This window comes from Citrus sinensis, chromosome 1, assembly GCF_022201045.2.
Source record: "Citrus sinensis cultivar Valencia sweet orange chromosome 1, DVS_A1.0, whole genome shotgun sequence".
NCBI lineage: Eukaryota > Viridiplantae > Streptophyta > Magnoliopsida > Sapindales > Rutaceae > Citrus > Citrus sinensis.
The window spans coordinates 23,564,060-23,586,188 of NC_068556.1; the positions used below are offsets into that span (position 1 = coordinate 23,564,060).

At 35.0% G+C, this 22,129-nt stretch overlaps 4 protein-coding genes across 10 annotated transcripts; 3 read left to right on the plus strand and 1 right to left on the minus strand.

Annotated features, from left to right (window-relative positions):
- The first annotated feature begins 766 nt into the window (after positions 1 to 766).
- LOC102624542 (probable polygalacturonase) lies at positions 767 to 4,578 on the plus strand. Its single transcript, XM_006488955.3, has 6 exons — positions 767 to 1,318; positions 1,991 to 2,308; positions 2,445 to 2,565; positions 2,652 to 2,826; positions 2,913 to 2,983; positions 3,394 to 4,578. Exons 1-6 carry the CDS (start codon positions 1,307 to 1,309, stop codon positions 4,065 to 4,067), a joined length of 1,371 nt encoding a protein of 456 aa, XP_006489018.1. The 5' UTR covers positions 767 to 1,306; the 3' UTR covers positions 4,068 to 4,578.
- A 912-nt stretch (positions 4,579 to 5,490) lies between these two features.
- LOC102623976 (uncharacterized) lies at positions 5,491 to 7,154 on the plus strand. Its single transcript, XM_006488953.4, has 4 exons — positions 5,491 to 5,711; positions 6,307 to 6,377; positions 6,486 to 6,572; positions 6,648 to 7,154. The coding sequence occupies exons 1-4, from the start codon at positions 5,624 to 5,626 to the stop codon at positions 6,912 to 6,914; spliced, it is 513 nt and encodes a 170-aa protein (XP_006489016.1). The 5' UTR covers positions 5,491 to 5,623; the 3' UTR covers positions 6,915 to 7,154.
- A 150-nt stretch (positions 7,155 to 7,304) lies between these two features.
- Positions 7,305 to 11,349, minus strand: LOC102624255 (hydroxymethylglutaryl-CoA lyase, mitochondrial). 2 transcript variants are annotated; one of them, XM_006488954.4, is made up of 9 exons: positions 11,014 to 11,349; positions 10,280 to 10,462; positions 9,656 to 9,842; positions 9,338 to 9,517; positions 8,907 to 8,987; positions 8,665 to 8,828; positions 8,345 to 8,481; positions 7,989 to 8,104; positions 7,305 to 7,850 (listed from the first exon to the last, which is right to left on the minus strand). In XM_006488954.4, exons 2-9 carry the CDS (start codon positions 10,444 to 10,446, stop codon positions 7,602 to 7,604), a joined length of 1,281 nt encoding a protein of 426 aa, XP_006489017.1. In that variant the 5' UTR covers positions 10,447 to 10,462; positions 11,014 to 11,349; the 3' UTR covers positions 7,305 to 7,601. The 2 variants fall into 2 exon arrangements, with proteins under 2 accessions (XP_006489017.1, XP_052295534.1); XM_052439574.1 differs by lacking the exon at positions 11,014 to 11,349 and adding an exon at positions 10,789 to 10,925.
- A 4,250-nt stretch (positions 11,350 to 15,599) lies between these two features.
- On the plus strand, positions 15,600 to 21,197 carry LOC102623293 (uncharacterized). 6 transcript variants are annotated; one of them, XM_025102735.2, is made up of 14 exons: positions 15,600 to 15,761; positions 16,022 to 16,115; positions 16,223 to 16,369; positions 16,464 to 16,579; positions 16,733 to 16,887; positions 17,067 to 17,155; positions 17,276 to 17,825; positions 18,420 to 18,587; positions 18,804 to 18,967; positions 19,055 to 19,134; positions 19,347 to 19,458; positions 19,834 to 19,935; positions 20,025 to 20,191; positions 20,650 to 21,197. In XM_025102735.2, the coding sequence occupies exons 2-13, from the start codon at positions 16,026 to 16,028 to the stop codon at positions 20,169 to 20,171; spliced, it is 1,920 nt and encodes a 639-aa protein (XP_024958503.1). In that variant the 5' UTR covers positions 15,600 to 15,761; positions 16,022 to 16,025; the 3' UTR covers positions 20,172 to 20,191; positions 20,650 to 21,197. The 6 variants fall into 6 exon arrangements, with proteins under 6 accessions (XP_024958503.1, XP_024958505.1, XP_006489013.1 ...); XM_025102737.2 differs by having other exon boundaries at positions 20,754 to 21,197; XM_006488950.4 differs by having other exon boundaries at positions 19,861 to 19,935.
- The last annotated feature ends 932 nt before the right edge of the window (positions 21,198 to 22,129 follow it).

Consider the following 22,129-nt stretch of genomic DNA (forward strand, 5'->3'; position numbering starts at 1 on the left):
GGCTCCCCCCTCCATTCATTGTCACAAAATCGCATTATTTGTGCATACTTAAATCACATATAATAAACGAGTTGCTCATACAATAATAGCGTGCAAAAATTGTCGTATGGTGTGGTTTTCCTGTCAATACCATTCACACGACACTACATAATTGAATTGAGCCGCTGCATAATTGAATGTAGCCGGTACATAATTGAATCTGCCATATTCCGGATGAGTTGCCCATGTTATAATATCAACGATTAGTCGCCATTTGAAGGTGAAATTACTTACCAAATCATGTAATTTTTTTGGGGTTCCATTAACAAAACAAAGCATATATATATGATAAAATAAATGATGCCCGAATAAATCGAACTACTCCCTCTCTCTTTCCCTTTCTCCTTTTATAATCCCCTTTCTTTGAGTCTTTGTTGTGTAATGCTCTGTCAAGTGATTGATGCCAGGCTAGCAATTTGGCCATGATTGACGTGGGCCCCGCCGTAAGCCCTACTCCTCCCTGTCAACCCACATGCGGTCTCAATACCCCATGCACTATCTTCACTTATTTTATTCTTGTTCACCCCCCAGTCACCCTGGGTTCCACCAAATCTCCATACCACCACCGCCCGAGTCCTCCTACGTGTCCAAATGGGCAGCCGCTGTTTCACCAAGCTTTGGTACACCCACGTGTCGAGTTATCACTGCTCAGCTTATTTTGTGTCCGGTCAGTAATGAAATCTCAACATAAGTAACTGCTCAAAGTTTTAGTAATGTTATGAACAGTACAAGGACAGCCCACAGACACACTGATGAAGGGCCGTTTCAAACAAATTTGTCGGCGAGAGACGTTAACAATCATATTGAAATAAAAAGGGGAAGTTGTTTTTAAATTGACAATTAGTATTATTTAGTGGCAATTAATTCTTTTAATTATTAATTCCCTTATTCTCTCTTTGCACTTACCATGTTTGATTTGCATGGGGAGCTGTCATTTCCAACAGTGTAAGTGCATTAGTGTGTATTTATTTTGCTTACCATATAATTATTTTAAGAGTCAAATAAAAATTAACTTATGGGTTTAGTTATTTTTTTTTTTTGTGTCATTCATATATAATTAATGCTCCATGGTATACATTCTTTGCACAAAAGCTGTTTAAGTTTTTGTGGTGCTTCTCTTCGTCTTCTTCTTCTTCTCCTGCTCCTCCTCCTCCTCCTCCTCCTCTTCTTTCTTTCTTTCTTTTTCTTTTTTGCAGTTTGGTGTTTTTGGCTTCTCACTGTTCTCTTCTTGTCTCTTTCGTCCACTGTTTGCTGAAGCTTGCGACTCATGAAGATGCCAGTAAGTACGTTTTCCATTTTCATTTCTATTTTTTCGCTTTTAATTGCCAAATCAGGTTCCTTTGGTGGAAACTTGATTGTTTTTTTATTTCGTTGTTCTTAGTTGTTTCCAGAACTTGAATCTTTTTTTTTTCCAATGTGGGATTCTTAGATTTTGCTATTATGGAGTGAAATTCAATCTTAAGTTTCACATGAAAGTGATGCTTGATGGGGATGATGTGTGTTTTTTTTTTTCTTCTTCTTGGCTTTTTTGATTTTGAATGGTTTTAATATTCTTGCGTTCTGGAATTCTTTGTTGCTCTTTGTTCGCTGTGCTTTTGAAAACAGTTTTGTTTTGCTTTGCTTTCATTGGAATCTATCCTTTTAACTTTTCACGAAGCTGTTTCCAGCTTTCTTTTGGAGTTACCAAATTATAGTTTTGGTGCCTTATTGGTTCTAGCAACCGATGATTCGCTCACCATTTGCTCTCTTGCCGTTTTACTAAAAGTAGATTGTTCGGCTTTCACAGTATAGTCAAACTTGTGTCTTGTGCAATTATGTGATCTATCTGGTACACAATCATATGCTAATTCCTCTTAATCTTGTTAATGGAGTTTGTGTGTGTTTGAAATTATGCTGAGATTGGACTGCCCTTGTTGGTTTATTTATTTTTTTGTTGGTTGCTTTGTTGCAGGTGGCATTGCTTCTGCTGCTGGCATTGTGCAGTGCTATCTTAATCAATGGAGAAGTAAGTGATGGACAATGTGATGATCAACCTACATTAGACCCAAGACCGCATAGTGTGTCAATTACTGAGTTTGGTGCTGTTGGTGATGGGAAAACGTTGAACACACTTGCCTTTCAGAATGCCATTTTTTATCTCAAGTCCTTTGCCGACAAAGGAGGGGCACAGCTGTATGTTCCTTCGGGAAAGTGGCTCACTGGAAGTTTCAATCTTACCAGCCACCTCACCCTCTTCTTGGAAAAGGGTGCTGTCATTCTTGGATCTCAGGTACTTTCCTTTTTTTTTTTTTTTTTTTTTGCATCATCATGAACTTCTGTGTAGTAAAATGCTTCTGTTGTTACAAAATAAGCTTGAGTTATTTGGTTGGCCTTTCATTTTCATACACTTTTCCCTCCCTGCTTAGAATCCATCTCACTGGGACGTTGTGGATCCCTTACCCTCATATGGTCGAGGGATTGAACTTCCTGGAAGAAGATATAAAAGTTTGATAAATGGGTATATGCTACGCGATGTGGTAGTAACAGGTATGTTTACCTCTAATTTTGTTTGGTGTTTTATTCATTGCAGTCCTAGTTGAATTTCTCTTATGAATTATCCTATGTTCTGCCAGGTGACAATGGAACGATTGATGGTCAGGGCTCTGTTTGGTGGGATTGGTTCAGTTCTCAGTCCTTAAATTACAGCCGTCCTCATCTGGTCGAATTTATATCATCAGAAAATGTAGTGGTCTCCAATCTTACATTCTTGAACGCCCCAGCATATAACATACATCCAGTCTACTGCAGGTATGTTGACTAGAATGATGGGGTTTCCAATTCCTATGCTTTGAACTTCAAACTGATTTCTTAATAATCAGAGGTATGTGATGCAGCAATGTACACATTCAAAATATATCAGTCCACGCTCCACCAGAATCGCCATATACTGTTGGCATAGTTCCAGGTTTGTGAAAACTGATTAGATTCCTTAAGCTGTTATCCATCTATAATATATTCTGCTAATCATTTTGTGCCTTTCTGTTAACTTTGAAATTATAACCTCTATACGTTTTGTGGTGGTTTAGTGCAATACAGTAGAAATCTGGCAATAAAGTGGGTTACTGTCGCTAGTGTATATGGCATAACCATATACACTATATACAGGCAGGCTTCACTCACATATGTTGAATTGAGTGAATGTTGATGTTAACATTTATGCTAAGGATCAAATTAGGTTACGGTTTGCATTTATTATAACCAAACTGGATAGCCATATCTTTCAACTTGTTTATACCTTCCTGGTGTATCAAACTTGTAAGGAAATAATTATGTGGCAGGATTTTGCTGTCTCATGCTTTCTCATTGTGTTTTCAGATTCTTCAGATAATGTCTGCATCGAGGACTGCATCATCGCCATGGGGCATGATGCTATTTCTCTAAAGAGTGGTTGGGACGAATACGGCATTGCTTATGGCAGACCAACCACAGATGTACACATCAGACGGGTCCTTCTTCAATCATCTTCCGGTTCTTCAGTTGCCTTTGGTAGCGAAATGTCTGGTGGCATATCTAATGTGCAAGTGGAGAAGATTCATCTATACGACTCATTAAATGGTATTGAGTTCAGAACAACTAAGGGCAGAGGTGGTTATATCAAACAAATAGTCATATCAGATGCTGAGTTATATAACATCAATGTGGCATTTGGTGCCTGTGGCAATTGTGGGTCCCACCCCGATGACGACTTTGACCCTGATGCACTCCCAGCTATAGATCAAATCACTTTCAAAGACATCATTGGCACCAACATTACTATAGCGGGAAACTTCACAGGAATTCAAGAAGCTCCCTTCGCCAATATATGCCTATCAAATATTTCCCTATTGATCAATCCTGGCTCATACAATTCTTGGGAGTGTTCAAATATTCATGGATCCTCAGAGTCTGTGTTCCCGGAACCATGCCCGGAGCTTGAAAACTCATCCTCGAATTCTTCTTCAACTTGCTTTTCCCTCATCAGGTATTATGGTAGAGCCTCATTCTTGTGATAACATTATTACCATCCCTTCGAACCAAAAAAGAAAAATCCCACTCGGAAAGGTCAAATTCTTCTACCATTTACCATCTCAAAAACTAGATCAGATTCTTTCCAATAAGACATCATGTCTGGAATATTTGTTTCTTCATCACCGTCCAATATTGCATTTTCATATGTTCCAATCTCTGCAGATTATATTTATATGTACAGCTTCATTTCTTCATTCATGTGTAAGGAAATTTTTGTTAGCGGTGGCACAATCCAGAAAGGGGACGTGGGATTTTTTTTTTTTTTTTATTTTCATTTTGGTTGTGACATTTCTAAACTGGAGATCTTTCTTTGTTCATAGGGTGGTCTGGTGCAGTGTAATTTCATTGTAAAATCTTTTATTTGATGTGGATTGATGACAAGTTGGGGTGAAATGGTAGATATGAAAATCAAAACAAAACTTCATTTCATTTGAATAAGAGATTCTAGTTCATTTCATTTGAATAAGAGATTCTAGAGGTGCTTTCATTTTTTGTATCACATCTTTGCTCTCAAAATCTTTGCATTACGGGTCGTGGTTTTGATCCTCAGATTATAACTGCTTGTTGGAACATAAAAGATAAAATGTTCATAAGATGATATGGAGTATGGAGTGGTGGTATGGTGAACTCTGAGCTGATTAGCTTCTCCCAATCAGCGCCCGTCAATTTATACTTGATTTACGAACCGCTAACTCCAATTTAATATTATAACTAATCATATCAGTAAACGACTTTAAGAAAATGCAATCATAATGTTGAAAAAGGAATTTGGTTATTACTCAAGTGATTTTTGAGGTAAAAAAAATTAAAATTAAAAAGTCAAGTTATATGGCTGAAAATCAAGAATAAGAGTACGAAATTATGGGTGTGTTTGAAATTGAGGTGATGTAACTTTTAAGTTATAGTTATGAAAAAAAAATTGTGACTATGAAATAAAAATTAATAATATGTAGTAAATATAAATTTTAAATAATAATTTTAATAAAATTATTAAAGATATAATAAATTTTCTATTATACAAGTGAAAAATCATATTAACATAACTTACAAGATACAGTAGCTAGTGTTTACCAAACACTTCAGTGATGTAGCTTAAAAGCTACGGCTGCCCAACCTCATTTCCAAACGCATTATATATCTTAATTATAAACTAAATCAAGAGAAGGTTCTAATTCATGAACGGTTTTGTACATTGCCTCAAGAAAATACTTCCATACCTCTTTGAAATAAAGAGAAGAAATAAGATGATTTGTATGTAATTCATATCTCGTTAAACGAAATAAAAAGAGGAGGTTCCGCAATGGGATTTTATTCTGTTTTAAGGGTATTTTGGTCAAAACGTTTATTAAAAAAGTGCTAGTTATTTGAAAACGAGTACTCAGTAGGCCATATGCGCAAAAGTAGCTTAACCTTTCTCTCCTTCGGTTCTTCTGCTGCAGGCGGTTTCAAGTTTCAATTGGTTTAGGGTTTTACAAATAATTAAAGCAGGGTTGTGCAACTGCAAAGCAATTGGGCGTCAGAAGCGGGAAAAGAGAAAATGCACAAAAATAAGCAAAGAAGAGATATGGAGACGAAGGATGAAGAGATGGACTTCAGGAAGATTATGAAAGACATCGAATTTCTTGGTATTTTTTTCCTTTAAAAATCGTTAGTAAATTTGTATGCTGAGACCGTAAATATTCAGTCTTTAAGAGTTTGAATCGTATAATAGACAACCGTATGAAGTAAAACAGCATGTAAGTTTTTTTTTAAAAAAAAAAAAATTATAATTGAATTTGGGATTTGGGAGACTCAGAGATTGGGATTATAGTGATTAGGTCTCAAAGGCCGAAATTTTTTTGTCTAGGAAATTGAGGTATACTTCTGCTAGATGGCTTTGTTCATAAAATCTTTTCCGATTTTCAGCTCCAAAATTTTCACCACTACCTGTACTTGACTACTTGTAGCTGTATTGTTTCCCACATAGGCTAGTTAAGGGTTGGTGTGTGTGTAGACATATAAACAATGTGTTAAGCATACCAAAACCCAGATGATTAAACTTGAAGTTGTTTAATTGAACTTAACGCCTATATGTTTCTATTGAATCCAATCTCATTGTCTGGACATTTTGTGACCTTCTGTTGTTGCTTTAGTATATATTGTTATTATTTGCTTGTGATGTAACAGAATTTTCCTCAAATGTCGTAGTTTTTGGTTCACTTAGATGTTCTGCCATTTTAGGTTCCTCGCATATGTCATGGAAAGAGAGGAAGGAGCTAGAGAACAAAAGGGTTGTTTCTTTAGGTGGAAAGGTATGAACTCAAAATGCATGCCTCCATGAAGGCACTTAAATATTTTATGTTCCTAAGGCTACAAAAATATCTTTGTTTAATATTCATTCATGCTTTTCCTGTTAACAGGCTTCTAAGAAGCAGAGACTACCACTAAGTGTAGCTCGAGTGCCCATGAAGAGACAAAAGGAAAGAGAACAGAAAATGCAAGAAGAGGTGATTGATTTCTTCGCTTTTATAATCATTCGTTGCAAGACAGGCGGGACTTCACTGATAACTTTTATCTTATAGAGGGCAATTCTTGGACGATTTGGGGCGAAGTTTGCTGGCCCTAAAAGAGCAACCGAGAGACGCAAGCCTGAAGATAGGGTGCTGAAGTCAAGCGAAGGTCATTTTAGAAATGGTGTACTTGATGTGAAGCATCTGTTACGTCCGGGGCCATCAAGAGATACTGAATCTAGTAAACACATGGGTGGTAAGGGTGGTAATAAAGGGGGAAAGAAAGGAAAGCAAAAGAACCATGGCAAGAATAAAGGCGGTAAAAAGAAGCGCCATTAGGCACATCTAACTCATAGGGCATTCACCATAGGAGATCTGGCCCCATAATCAGATTTGATTGTAGTTCCACTGAGTTTGAAATTTTGATGTATGGTTTCAATTTTGTTAGCTGTATTGATTAATGTTTCCATTTTTATTGCTTTGACATCTAATTAAGCTGATAAAGCATACCGTGATGAACCATAAATCTCCTTCTGTTACATAAGTGCAATTGGAAGTTTACAAAGACACTTTATTTGATCCCAATTGTGAAGAGATTCATTTGCTTTGGAGTTGGAATGAATAATCTATTTGTGTGTAAGAAATACACATCACAAGATGATGTACTTCCTGTTCACTACAATGGACGGTATTCTGCCTCCGAGGGGGTCCCAACGGTTTAGACTTGAGTAGGTTGAAAAAGAACATACAAATATACAATCTTGACAAGAGCGATGTTCGACAGATTATATGACTTATGCTCCTTTAGGTTTTTTAAATTTTGTTGGCTGGCGAAACTACCGAGATCAATGTGTAGTTGTTAATTGTCTCTATAATGAGTAGGGTCGCTACACGAAATTCTTCATTCCTAACTCAGACAAATAGCGGATTCATGGCTCCTTTTATTCATTATATGTAAGAATGAAATCCTCGTTTCCCTTGCTTGGAACTCTTACGGGAAATGTAAGTATATTTGCCACCAGCATATTATATCTTGGAGGCATCAGCTGCTATCCGGTTCAACGCAATGGCAGTCTTTGAACCAGATGGACGACCCAAATGCTTGTTGATGAAATCCCCAGCCAACATTAGCTTCCTCAGATCCACATTGGTTTCCACACCAAGTCCGCTCAGCATATACACAACATCTTCAGTAGCAACATTCCCGGAAGCACCTTTAGCATAAGGACACCCACCTAACCCGGCAACAGAGCAATCCACTGTGCTTATCCCCATCTGCAGGAACAAATTAGAAACTAACATTTTGTGCACACGATGAATTCTTAAGTCTGAAACTGATATATTAGGCTCAGTAAGTGCTGATTATTAAAGATAAGCAAATGTAAAACAAGGTTTGGCATGCATTGGGCTTACTTGGAGGGATATTAAAATGTTTGGAAGAGATTGCCCATAAGTGTCATGAAAGTGAACGGCCAGCTTCTCAACAGGAACAACAGCCATTACAGCTTCAAGCATGGGTACAACAGTACCTGAGATAGAAAAGAAGAAAAATAAACTTAGGAAAAAGCATGTAATTTGGGAACCCATTCAACTTGAAAAAATATATATGATATATAGGCTGGTAAATATGCACTCCCCAGTGCAAAAGAAAAAGAGCTAAAACCCAAAAAGAGTTTTTCAGCATATTTTTACCAACTCCAAATTGGCTGCACCTCATTCAATTCAAACATATTTGTGCCAAGGAAAACAAAATGCAGTTAGAAGATTACCTGGTGTACCAACTCCAATTGTATCCCCCAGAGAAATTTCAAAGCAACCCATATCATGAAGTTCTTTTGCCACATATGCCACTTTGGATGGAGGAATTGCTCCTTCCACCGGACAGCCAACAACACATGATACATATCTAAAAATCAACGACATTCATTATATAAGTCCCAGTAAAACTTATAAGGCATATGGATTTTGTATAATAGAAAAGCATTCATACAAGAATGAGACCAGAAGATACATTGGAAATGACAAAAAGGGTTCATTTAAGTATGAAGAATAACCCAGAAAGGGGAAAATAGAGGGGGAGAGGACATACCCACGAACAGGGATTGACAGATCTTTAGCAGCACGAGCGACAGCGCGATAACGAACAAGACTCTCCTCAATGCTACAATTGATGTTTGACTTCGAAAAAGCCTCGGAAGCTGATGCAAAGATGGCAACTTCCTTAGCACCAGCTGCAATGGCAGCTTCAAACCCCTACAGGTAGACCCGCAAGTTAGAACTGATCACACTGGCATGACACTGTTGAAATAATATGGATCTCTGTAGAATGACCTTTAAATTAGGTGTGAGAACTGGCAATCTAGCTCCCTCCAAATCACGGACGGCCTCCATTACATCCCTTGCATCTGCTAGCTACAGAAAGGGAAACTTGATCCATGTAAGTCATGTGGACCCTAACTGGAACTCTTACTTTCATCAAACAAGAAAAACGTGTAATAAAGCAGTGAGTTTCATACTTTCATGCAATAAACTACAACAAAGTACTAATATATAAAACACCAATACATGTGGAAGAGTGTCTAAGCAAATGCCACTCTGAAAGAGAGTTTTTCAAAAGATATCAAAGTTAATTTGTTAACTGGTAAACATAATCTTTATCAACATGCAAAATATGACTTGTTTGTACCGATTAACGGAGAAGAAAAGAAAATAAAAAAGTGAAAGTGACAATATCAACCCAATAATGTGAAGCGAGAATTTACCTGAGGAACCCATTTTGGAGAGACAAAACTTGTAGCCTCAACAACAGGTAACCCAGACGATACTAATCTGCGAATCAGTTCCACCTTTACACCTGTGGGTACAGTATTCTTCTCATTTTGCAATCCATCTCTCGGACCAACTTCTACTATCTTCACAGACCTTGGTATACCTTTCAAAAACTACATCACCCAAAATATATACATACATATATCAGTATTTAGCTCAGAGAGAGCCTTGCTAGATGAACATTTTCACAACCCTCCTAAAACTCCAAAGAAAGAAAAAAAATAACAATTTTATGACAATTAGTAAATCACCTTATTTGTTATATCTCGTATGTCTTTGTCATTGCAATTGGAACTATATATATCACAAGCACTTCCAAACATCTTGTGGTTTCTTCCTAAGCTTACAGTTCTACGACTGAAGGAGTCACCATGAGACATGTCCCTTGTATGTCTTCTCCATGGGAATGCCTCTCTTGTATATTCGTCATACTCTTCACTGCATGTCAACAGAAGTGTCAATTTATCACAGACGAATCCTTTTGATAAAATGATGATAATAGGCAAGAAATACATCAATCCCCGGTGATATCAGAGACGCAAGAAGCAAATAAGGAGCTTGAGCAAGTAGAAAAATTTCGCCAATAGTTTTAAAAAGTCTTCACGATCTTCAAATAAATTTCAAGAGACATCAATGAACGTATATACCAAAAGAATCATCCAGTAATGGCTGTCAAATTACTCTACTACATTTTCATTCTACTAGAGAACTAGATAACTAGAGACAAAAAAAGGGGCAAATACTGACTAAGAATATTAAAAGAAAAAACCGTTGCATTATGGTGTGCGCATAACATTTCTTAAGATGCCCACCTACATTGACACGAAATGAGCCAGTCTCCTAACTGCAAAGAATAGAGGCAATATCACACTTACTCATAACTGTTGGAGGTGCTGCAACTGCTCCCCTCAATCCAGCAGCTCCCCATTCCCATACCATCCCCACTAGGCCTGCAAGCATTGGAGGAGAACCTCTGAATCCTATCAATGGTGCTCATGCTTGGCAGCTTGTCAAGACCAAGTGGCTCCTCCAAGCTTGACATGATGGTGAAAGATACGCTGCAGTTTCAAACAAAACTCAAGTATCAGCAACGAGGGAGTAGCCAATGCCTAAAAGCTAATATTATAGAAGTTGACATCTTGAATCACACCAGCATCGATTCAAATAAGCAAATGATCCAATAAAACAATATGAAAGAAATTGAATTAAACAACGTGTCAGAACAGCAATTCTTCCCGATGCATTTGCATAATCCAACGAAATATTTTAACAAGATTACAAAAAGAGCGCATCTGATCAATGTCTAAGAAGATGTACTACGAACTGAAATTATAATGAACTAAAGAATTCAAAAGAAATTGAAGCTTAAAACAACAAAAACCACCTTCAAAACCTCGGTTTGGTTGATGAGAAAACCAATCAAAAGAGAAATACTGTTTCTTTTGTAAATTTATAAAAAAGAAAAAAGAAAAAAATAGTTGAGCTAATTAAGCGGGTCTAATTTCATTTCAATTTGTTTCAGTTTCTCGGTAACCGAACAGAGCGAGTCAATAAAAAATGAGAATTAAAAAATAATGATAAATTAAAAAAGAGGAGAGAGAGAACAGACCTGAAGTCAAAATTAGGGTTTCTGAGAATAGAAAAAGGAAGAGACTTTAGAATTTGAAAGAACAAAACAAAAAAAATGGACGATTAGATAGATGGAAGGAGGAGAAGAAGAGGAAACATAAAGGAATGGGATTCGTTGGTGTGGACTCTTCTTGTAGGTTACAGTTACAAGGAGGCGCTTTTTGTATTTTTATTTAATTATTTATTTTTGTGATAATTTTTGAAGCAGACACACAGACATGAATTGAATCGCCAGCCAGCATTGAAGAGATGCAGGAAAGAACGGTGGTGGTAGGTAGGTAGTTTTCAGTTAGAAGTTTGGTCACTTTCTTTCCTTTCTTTCATTTTTTTTTTTGGAAATTTTTAACCTTTGATATTTTACATCCCACACCTAATAAATAAAATTGACTCATTGGACCGTGTTCTTAATTTCGTTATTTTTTTAGTTAAGTTTAATTATGGAGGGGTAAAATTAAAAATTTGATAATTAAATTAATTTTAATGAAAATTATCTTTATTGCAATTGAAATAAAAGTCTTTAAAAAATTAAAAGAAAAATAATAGTAGTGATAATGTACATGTAAAAAAAATTTTTTATTGCAATTAAACAAACCTTTAAAAAAATTAAATGAACTTAAAGTTTTGTTTTTTTCATATAGAGGGGCATTTTTTGTCATTCAATCAAAAGTAAGACGGAACCGTTAAAAATAACTGAAAAATTAACGAAATTAGGGGTGCGGTGCAACGAGTTAAATTTTTTGGGAACGCTGTGTACAATGTTAATTCGTTTGGGGTAGTTAAAAACTTTCCTTTTTAATTAAAATTGTTCTTTTTTTTAAATTAAAACTATTTCCCTCATTGGAAATCTGAAATATAAAAAAAAAAATCCAAAACACTAAAATATGTGATGCAAATTCCGAGTGTCTAGGAACTAATTTTTTTCTTTAATTATAATAATTGTAATAAGTCCAAAAATATATGTGTTTAGAATGAGTTGGATATATTACTAAATATTTGAAAAAAAAATCTGTGCATGTACAGAAGGCGATTCAAATTACTTTGCACAAAAGTAAAACAAATGGCTTACCAATGTATTAATAAGTTGTTCAATTCTCTAACCCCTATTGAAGTGACAAAAATTTCCTTAGTGTTAGAATAATATGATGAAAAACTAAATCGTAAATTGGCCATTTCAGTGAGGATAATACATTAATACTGTTTAATAAAAAATTAACAAGCTATGTCTGTATTTGAGAATATATAAAAACTTAAGGACTCAAATATTAAGATACTGTACCTCTTTTTTATTTTTAAAACAAGATTAAAAAATTATTGTATTTATAATAAAAATATATAACAGTGAAAGAAATAATATTTTTAATGGGCAGGTACAAGAATACCGACTCCATTGAAACATATGCTCCGCGTTTCAATGAATATGATTTAAAGGGTTGTCGCATTAAATTTGTCGATTTCGGGCGTCATTTATATTGTTGACTGGCCAGTGGCTAGCATCCATGAATTTTCTAGAAAGGTGCTGAGTCCATTTCGCATTTGGTCAAGTGGTGGGTAGGGATGGCAATAGAGAGGGGAGGGGAGGAGAGGAGATAAATCTTTCTGTAATCATCTTTGATATTTTATGTATGTCTTTGTCTCTTTTTCGATATTTTATATATGTCTCCGTCCCCTCTCTATTTCCGTCAAAATTACTTGAGAGAATCATTATTCCCTCTCTGAATAATAACAGGGGATCTCCGAGGGTTCTCGACCTCCGAATAACTAATAATTTTTTTATTTTCGATTTTGAGTTAATCATATTAAAATAATAAATTCAAATAAAAATAAAGTTTGAAATATATCTTATATTAATATCTATTACAAAAGTCACATACATTAAATTAGTAAGTAACGCAACATATAAGGGATACAAACTTCTTTTACAAACTATCATGAACAAATTAATAGTTTAATACAAAATTGTTACAAATAAAATTGAATTTAGATTCAAAATTAACTTTTTCAATGGTGGTGTGGGCACTTTATAAATGTAGACTATTCCCTTTACAATACAATAATTAAGTCGGAACAAATCAAGAGCAAATATTAAATTAGATTAGATATTAAAATTGTGATTCGTTGTGGGCAATTATAACATCTAAAAATAATTTAAGTTTAAAATATTTAAAGAATATTAAAATTAAAACAAAATTTTTGGGCTAATAGAATCTACCCGGTCTTTTTAATGTCCTAAATAAAAATTTAGGACTTTAATTAGTTAATTAGGCCTAAAAGTTTAATAATATAAATATTTTGATATTTTTATTTTTACCAATATTTATAATTTTATAATTTATTTACTAGTAATTTTAAAAAATTAAAATAAAATAAAAAATTAAAATGGGGAAATGGGTAGGGGACAGGGATTCCACCTCATCCCCGTCCCCTCCCCGAATAAGAAATTGGGTAAAAAAATTTCTTCGTCCTTTCCCTCAATAAGAAATTAGGTATAAAATTATTCTCATACCCTCTCCGAATGGGAAAAATCCCCGAGGGTACCCGTCCCCGTGGGATTTTTGCCATCCTAGTGGTGGGTGCCTGACAACAATTGTTTTCTAGTAATAATAACAAATGGTTCCCTGATTTTTGAGTTTTTTCATAAAGAATCTAGTTTGTTGCGATAATGAATGTTTGACTCCTAACTTAAGTTTTAATATTTCGTGTCATTTATCTTATTGGATGATAGATTTCATAATTATTAAAACTATTTAACCACCGTCTACTAAATGAATATCACATTAGTTAGGACTTACATATTAAAATATCTAATATTACTCAATTCGTCGTTAGTTTTATCAAATAAGTCTCTCACTAAAATTGACCCTTATGACATGTCTAGTTTAAAAGAATGAAATGAGAGGAGAGGATAGAAAAAGAGAAAAAGGAAAAAAAAAAGAAGAATAAGAGATGATTACATGTTAAGCTAAATAAATAAAATTGAGATTGACTGTATTTTTCTTTCGTTTCTCTATTCTTCTTTTGTATACATTTCTCTCATCTCATCTCATTTATTCCAATCAAATATGCACTTAGTATATTAAATTTTAAACGTCTAACACAAGGATACATAACTCAATCATTGCAATTAGTGTCGGTGCCTATTTGATATGAATAGACAAACTAGCTCGTTATTCGAAATATTCAGAAACTCTGGACTCAAATGTTATTTATATAAATCCACTAAGAAGAATTGAAAGGAAATAAAACCTCCGGTCACTTAATGCCACATTTTTTTATTTTTTATTTTCTGGTACAAGTGTGCGGTGACTGTTTGCATTGTCGCAAACAATAGACAACGTGGGAACACGAAAATTAGAGCAAACTTATGGTACTACAATTGTACGGTACCACTGTTAGATTCAATCATTAAATTTAGCCTATAATTGTCATTAGAATTGAATTCAATGACTGGATTCAGCTGTGGTACCATACAACTGCGGCACTATAGCTAGACCCCGAAAATTAATACAATGTAATAATGCCCACAATTCTGAAAACTCCTAATAGGTGTGGACCGAAATCTTATTGCCTCCTGCCGGTTATTAAACTAAAGGTGAATACATGAGATCTACGTAATCAACATAGAGAGATTATTTTTTTTATGAGAATTTGTTATGCATACTACAATAATATGAAACAAATCCTTTCATGGTACTGTTAATTTGATTCCTGTCTTACGACATTAGACCAAAAAGAAAAAAAAAGTTGCTAATCCTTATAATTTATTGGTCAAAATCTCTTAGTTAGAATTTTTTAATATCCATCATCACTCATGCAACCCGTTTAATCAAATGGCATATAGATGTACATTTTTTAGAGAATTGAATATTATTTCTTTTTTTTTTGGGGGGGTGGGGGGGGGGGGGGGGGGAAAAAATTGAACTTAAGTCATGAGATTAGAGAGATGAATCATCAAGAATTTGTGTTAAGTTCTAAATGATTGAAATGAATCAATCTAGAAGGCCGGTTAAAAATACCATTTTAAAAATCCCAAACTCCAAAGAATATTTTTGAGAGTGGAGCTTTTAACACCCTTTTAATAATCTCTGTAAAACTCTTAAAATCTTAATTTTTTTTTATCTTATCATAGGATTTCTATCTCCCTTATTCTAAGCTCTTAAAAATTTCTAGAAAAATATTTCAATTAAATTTTAAATATAAATCTAATTTATGAAATGGGATGAGTTTAAAAAAATTTATAATACAAAATTTCATTTAAGTGAGTAATCGAATTTCTATTTAAAAATAATAATTAATTTAGCTCTGATAATTTTAATAATTTTAATGGAAAAGGGGTTTTATGAGAACGTTTGAGGTGTGCAAAAGGCTGACTCAATTTTCGATGGTCTAAATCTAAATACAGCCCTCTAGTTACTAAATACATCCCTCTTACACTTCCTGGGGCTAACAGCATTATCCTCATCCCTGATTTTTGGTCAAATAACAAGTTAAGTTTAATTTCATTTTATTTTCTCCTCTTGTCAGATTCGGTTAAACACCTGTCAATGAAATTAATGATTTAAAAAAAACTTTGAAAATAACGTCCTCAATTGTAATAATACTGTTAAAATACAGGGACCCAATGTTATTAACCAAAACAAAAAAACACATTAAAACGCCCTAAAGCAGAGCGCGGCGCGCCACCTCTGTCGCCACACCTTGCCAACGCCGTTTCCATTCGCCTCTTCTCAGGCAACTCTTCAGACTCTCGTACTTCTTTTAACGGTCGATTTTTTTAGAAAACCATTTTAAATAACTTAATAAAATTTCATTTCACTGTAACACGTGCGTGAAAGTTTGTTGCTTTTGCCGGAACTGAATGCTCAAGCTAACCACTTTACATTGTTTATTTTCTGTTTTTTATGTTTTATTCTTTGGGCGTGTTGCTTGAACTACAAGAAGGGCTTTATTCATTTTTGACACTCATTATAGTTCATTCTTGAATGATTCAGGATTATGGGGTCGTCCAATATTAGAGATATTTTAACATCCTTTAGTCCTGCTTTGGACTATTTTGCTATCTATTCTGGAGACGCTAGAATCAAGGTGCCTTTTTTGTTTTTTTCCCCATATATTTGTTTGGGTTTATTTTTAAAAAATGGATGGTTTTGTTTGTTTTGAGTAAATGTTGACTGTGTTTTCGGTTTTGTTAGATATGGGACACTTTGAAGGGCCAGGTTCAGACTGAATTTGCAGACATTGCATCAACCGAAACTACGAGTTTGTATGGTAACAGACCGGAAAGAGAGCATCTTTCGGTTGATTACACGTGCATGAAGTGGTTGTCAGTAGACAGAGAGGTTGAGGAATTGCTTCATGTTTTTTATTTTTGATTGAGCTTGTATGTTAATGCTTTGTAGTAACGTTTTGAACTTAAAACTTTGATGATTGTAGAAAAAACGGAAGCTGGGGAGTTCACTGTTAGTGTTAGGGACAGGTGGTGGTGATGTTTTAGCACTTGATGTATCTGCTGGTCAGTTGAAGTGGAGACTAAGTGACTGCCATCCTGGGTGAGTTTTAGTTTGATATTGTTGATTAATATCAGTTTCAAGTAATGCGGACTATGTTCCTAACAACTTTAGTATTTATTGAACTATGTTATTTGAGAGTTTATGTTAATCAACGTCAGGTCATTTTCTTGTTCTTTGTCAATCATGTTGCAGGGGTGTTGGTGCCATCTCATTTGCTACACATGGTTCCTGCATTTACAGTGCCGGTGCTGATGGAATGGTTTGTGAAATTGATCCACTGACAGGAAGCCTATTGGGGAAGTTCAGAGCTTCTACAAAGGGAATATCCTGTATGGCTGTTTCATCAGGTAAGTGAAATTCATGATGGACATGCAGAGAGAAAGGATTATCTTAATAAACAATCTTCAATTAGCTCACTGGCATCTGCTCCTTATCTTTATGAAATCTTCATGAATTTAAGTTACCTCTCAATAGCATTTGTTCTTTACCTGACGCCATTATATGGATGGGTGTTGTTGCTTATCAGATGGCAAGATATTGGCAACTGCTGCTGGACAACTGAAGACTTTTAACTGTTCTGATCACAAGAAGATGCAGAAGTTTTCTGGCCATCCTGTGAGTGTTATCCAGTTTTCAGTTTTTTTTTTCTGGCGTGCATTCCACATCTTCCATTTCATGATGTGGTTAAATCCGGCAATTCTTATTGGGTTAATATTTTCAAACTATAATTTATAGGGAGCTGTCCGCTTTATGACGTTTTCCGACAATGGGAAATATGTCCTCTCTTCTGCTGTTGGTGAAAGATACATTGCACTATGGAGAACAGATGGTGTCAAGAAGCAATCAGCTAGTTGTGTTCTTGCTATGGAGCACCCAGCTGTCTTCATGGACTGCCGGTGCATTGACAATGGTGGAGTTGATGATGCAGGACTATATGTTTTGGCTATCTCAGAAACTGGTGTTTGTTATATTTGGTATGGACAGAATATTGAGGAATTGCGCAATACCAAGGCCACAAAAATTTTATCATCTTCAGAAGATGTGAACTCTAAAAGTCAGAAGAGTGCAACAGCAGCTATTTTTGCTGCAAAATTACAAGACATTGTCAAGCCTGCTTCTGTGCATACGTTTGTTGCCTATGGTTTGTTATTAAAGCCATCATTTCAGAAAATTTTAGTTAATTCTGGAGAAGACATAAATTTGAATTGCTCTCAGGATGGGGTCCTTCTACCCATGAGTCAGTCTCTTCTCAAATCTAAGAGAGGGCGATATGTACAAAATAGGGGTAAGGACTGAACGTGTTTTTTTCTTGCCAATGCATTCACCTGTTAGATTATGTACTATGAGATGCAGTGCATTGCTTACTTTTTTCATCAATCTTGGAACATTTTACTTGTTTGGTACGTAATCTAACTTAAGATACGCAAGATCTGTTGAATGGTCTAAAATCATGTCATGCTTAGTTGGGTTGGAAATCAGCCAACTATCCTTGTGTTACAGCTTAAGGTTACTTAAAATTTTTGTGCATGTTGAAGCCTGTTTTATTGCCATTCTTCCAATTTTCAAATTCATGTCTGTCTGGATTTCTGCATACGTATTATCTTAGGAAAATGTTTGCTTTCTTGGGGGCTGTGCTAGATTTAATTCCCTCCTAATTTGTCTTTCCTCTTTGTTTTGATTAATCGGAAGCAGCTATGGTGTAAGTTCACTAGTTAGAATCTTTATCTTAAAGGATTTTCAGTTCTTGGGCTTGGAGATATTTGACTTTTGTCTTTATGGACTTCTTCTCCCTCCTCTACGTACATTTCCTGCATCTAATATACTCATTTGCATTCTTGGTTTTCATGGGTTGCTGATTTCCTGTTTCATAATTCTACAGTTACCGCATTGGATCGTGCAAATGCAGAGGATGCTGTACTGCCACTGCCAAAGATTTTAGATAGTTATGATAAGAAGAATAGACATCAAAATTTGAGTAGTGACCTTGATGAAGTGATGACCGACGTGGTTGACAGCGAAAGTCAAGCAAAGTTTATGGAGATCAAAGGTATACTTATGTTTGCTTAGCAGTTTTGCCTAATTTTACCTATGACTTTTTTAAGTCCCTGGTGTAGGCTGGTTTAAGAATTCAATGTTTTAGAATTAGATGTGTGAAGGATGGTTTGAGGTTTAGTTAGGGTTTCAAGGAAATTTCTTACATGGTTAAAGTTGTAATTGTTTTGATCATGCTCTCGGTCCTATTCATTGATTATTATTTTCGCAGATGACAAGGTAGAAGTAGAAGCTGACTCTCAAACGGTTTGCATGGAGGACCGGTTGAGATCATTAGGGATACTTAGTAATAAAGATGATCTTCTGTCAAATTCAGCACTTGAAGCTACACTGTTTAATGGTATTGATTTTGAAACCAATATACCGGTAAAGAAGGTTAGTATCAGTTGCATTTTCTGGACATCATTTCTGTTTTAACAGTGGTCCAGCTAGTATCAGTGACTCCGTTATCTTATCAATCAGATGAGAGCTACTATTTTGTCTCTGTCACCTACCAATGCATGCAAGTTACTGGAAGTCTTGGTGGACCTGTGGCAATCAAGGTTTGATGCACTCTCTTTTATGTTAATACTAATTAAGTGTTGGGAACTCAAAACTTGAAGATTGGTTGTAGTATAAATTATGTTATATGTCACAGGCTAATAAATGAAATCAAATGTAATCTGAGTTTTCAAAATCAAGCATGAAGCTCGCATTGCAAATATTTACTTCATTTTGAAAGACTGAAATTCAAGATATTGTTTGTGTTCAACAGATCATATAAGGGAAAAAATATTCTTCAATGGATCTATTTCATACTGGTGAATCATGGTCATCATCTCCTGTCTCAGGAATCATTAACCCCTATGCTTAGCTCCCTATATAAGGTAAGGAAGAAGAAACTCTTTGCATCTGCATTTACATGTTTTATTTTATTGTATTTATTTTTAGGCTGACCAGCTCCAATAGCTATGTCATACTTATCCTCTCTTCCCTTTAAGCATTTGCATGCATTTAAATAATAAAGCTTATGTACATCACTACTGAGATTCTGTGTCAAATATGTAAAGGATGTGTGTAAATTACTATGTAAAAGTTAGTGTTTAGAGGATAAATGCACCCTTGTTGACGTGATTCTGAAACCACCTACTTTATTGTGGGACAACTGCTGAGATATTTTCTACTGGGCACATTACGCAAGGTTTTCCGGTCAGCCTCATGTAAGAAGACCTGGTCTTTGGGTCATAGTTATTTCATTGCAGATACAAATCATCTTTTGCTTCTTCCAGATTACTGTATCCAGAGAAGCAGCTTTTCAATCTTTACTACGATTATCAGGACGATTGCAACTTACAATGGCACAGGTTAATAACTTTTGATTCTTGTTTCCATTTGTTATTGTTGTTTAAGTTTGCCGATGATTAATTGGTTAGTTTTCAACATTTTCTAACAGATTGACAGGGCAGCCCAAGACAAAATGCAAATCTCGTCACATGATCTCGAAGTGGGTGAAAGTGAAGATGAGGACGATGATGTGGAAGAGCTTCTTTACGGGGAAGTAGATGATGAATCCCAAATAAGTAGTGATGAAGATAACTGAAAGCATGTTTCCATAAAGAGGTAATCAAACTTTGGTAGTTCAATCTTCTGCTTTTCTATTGCCTGTTGTACAGTTTGAAATTAAAAAATAAATAAATCGTCTGATTAGGATGGATCAAATCTTTGGATGATAAATTGATAAACATATATATATGTATGTGTGTATCTATATATATATATATATAACTCCTTTATGTAAAGATTATGGACTGAAATGTATGATTATGTAGTATTTCCACTGTTATCATTACTGGTGCAAATTGATTGGACATGCACATCATTTAAATTGTGATTTATGATGAACCTATTAGATGTTCACAACTGAACAAGCTCTATTGGCATGAATTCAGCAGATGGCTATTCTGAAATTGGAAATATTTTGGATTTTCAAGTTGAATTATTTACAATTATTTAGGCTGGTTTTTCTGTCCTTTTCCCCCTTAATTAAAATAAATTCCAAATTGCAATGTCTCTAACAGGTGTCAACAACAACATCAGACTGTATTCCATTTAATGCTTAATGACAGAGCTTTCTTGTAAGCATATACCCTTCTGTGGCTTGAGCTATTTTTCCATTTGGCAGTTCAAAATCTGCATATGATTGGGTCACTTCTCTGGGTTTAAGGCGCTTGATCTGACATGGACTCTTCAAAGCATGCATGAGGTTGTTTGACTTATTCTTTGCTGCTGTAACTCTGGTAACATTATTTGTTCTACGGTCCAGCCCTGCAAAAGGTCTCATCCTGGCCAGGCAGATAGTCCAGAATTTTGTATTGCCTCAATTTTGGTGTTCTTTTCATGGATCTTTCTTATGGGAAGAAGTCCAGATTTTGTTTAGGGTTATTAATGGACGGTGTAGATGTAACTGGCACCAATATTTTTTATTTTTCTTCTTTCTCCGTAATTCTTTTCTTAGTTTTTGTCTGTATTTTTTTTATTTTGCCCTAACGGAAGTACTAGTGTATGAGTACATCTTTTAAAATAAATATATATAAAAGATTTTCAATAAAATTCCATAAGTTCTGCATATTTCTTTATTCTGCTGCTGACTGCTCTAGGATCACGTGCTTGCAATTGATACTCAACATCCTGTTAGATTTCAGTTGCAGTGAGTACTAACTTTAAAAGTACTTAAATAGAACTCGTTGGACATTTGAATTGGTTATCAAATTAAAATTATGGAGCTTAGAAAGCATTTCACTTTCATTCATAGTACACTCGTTATCCATTCAGTAGAAAGTTATGGTTAGGCTGTTGGCTAAGGATCTGGTCAGTATAGGGAATTTATATAGTTGAACATACACTATAACTTTTCGAATCTTGAATCAGTTAATCATCTATTTGGAATTTTTATTTGAGCATTTTAGTTGATTGACATTGCTTTCTGGCTTCTACTCAGTTTAAGAACTTAGATGGCATACTGAATTTGCTTCATTTTGGTGTTCTGGAATCTAGATTTAGTGCTTGTACCAATATGAATCTGAAAATGGAGAGCATGCTACTTCTAAATCAGGAAACAATGATTCAGTTCTTTTTTCGTTTCTTAGTGAGAATCTGTTCCGTGCAGTATGTATGCGTTAAACAGAAGTCACTAACTGCCATTTATGAAGCTTCTTTCATTTGAAGTAGACAATCTTGTTCTTAAGAATCCTGATTTTTTTTATCCTATTTGTTATTCTACATGTTGTTGTCAGCATCATTCCTGTGCTAGGTTTAAACAGAATTATGGAATTTGCTTTAGTGTTATGAAGCCAAGGATTCTATCATTAAGTATCATTATTTCATATGTATGTAAAATCTAATAACTCTTTTTCTATTGCCTGTTTTGGGTTGAATTTTAGAAATTTATGGAATTAATATGCTTTTAAGATTTGAATCATTACTGTCTCTTCTGAAGCACTGGTCATAGTATAATTAGAGTAATCAGTTACCTGCAACAACTAGCACGAGGGACTAGAG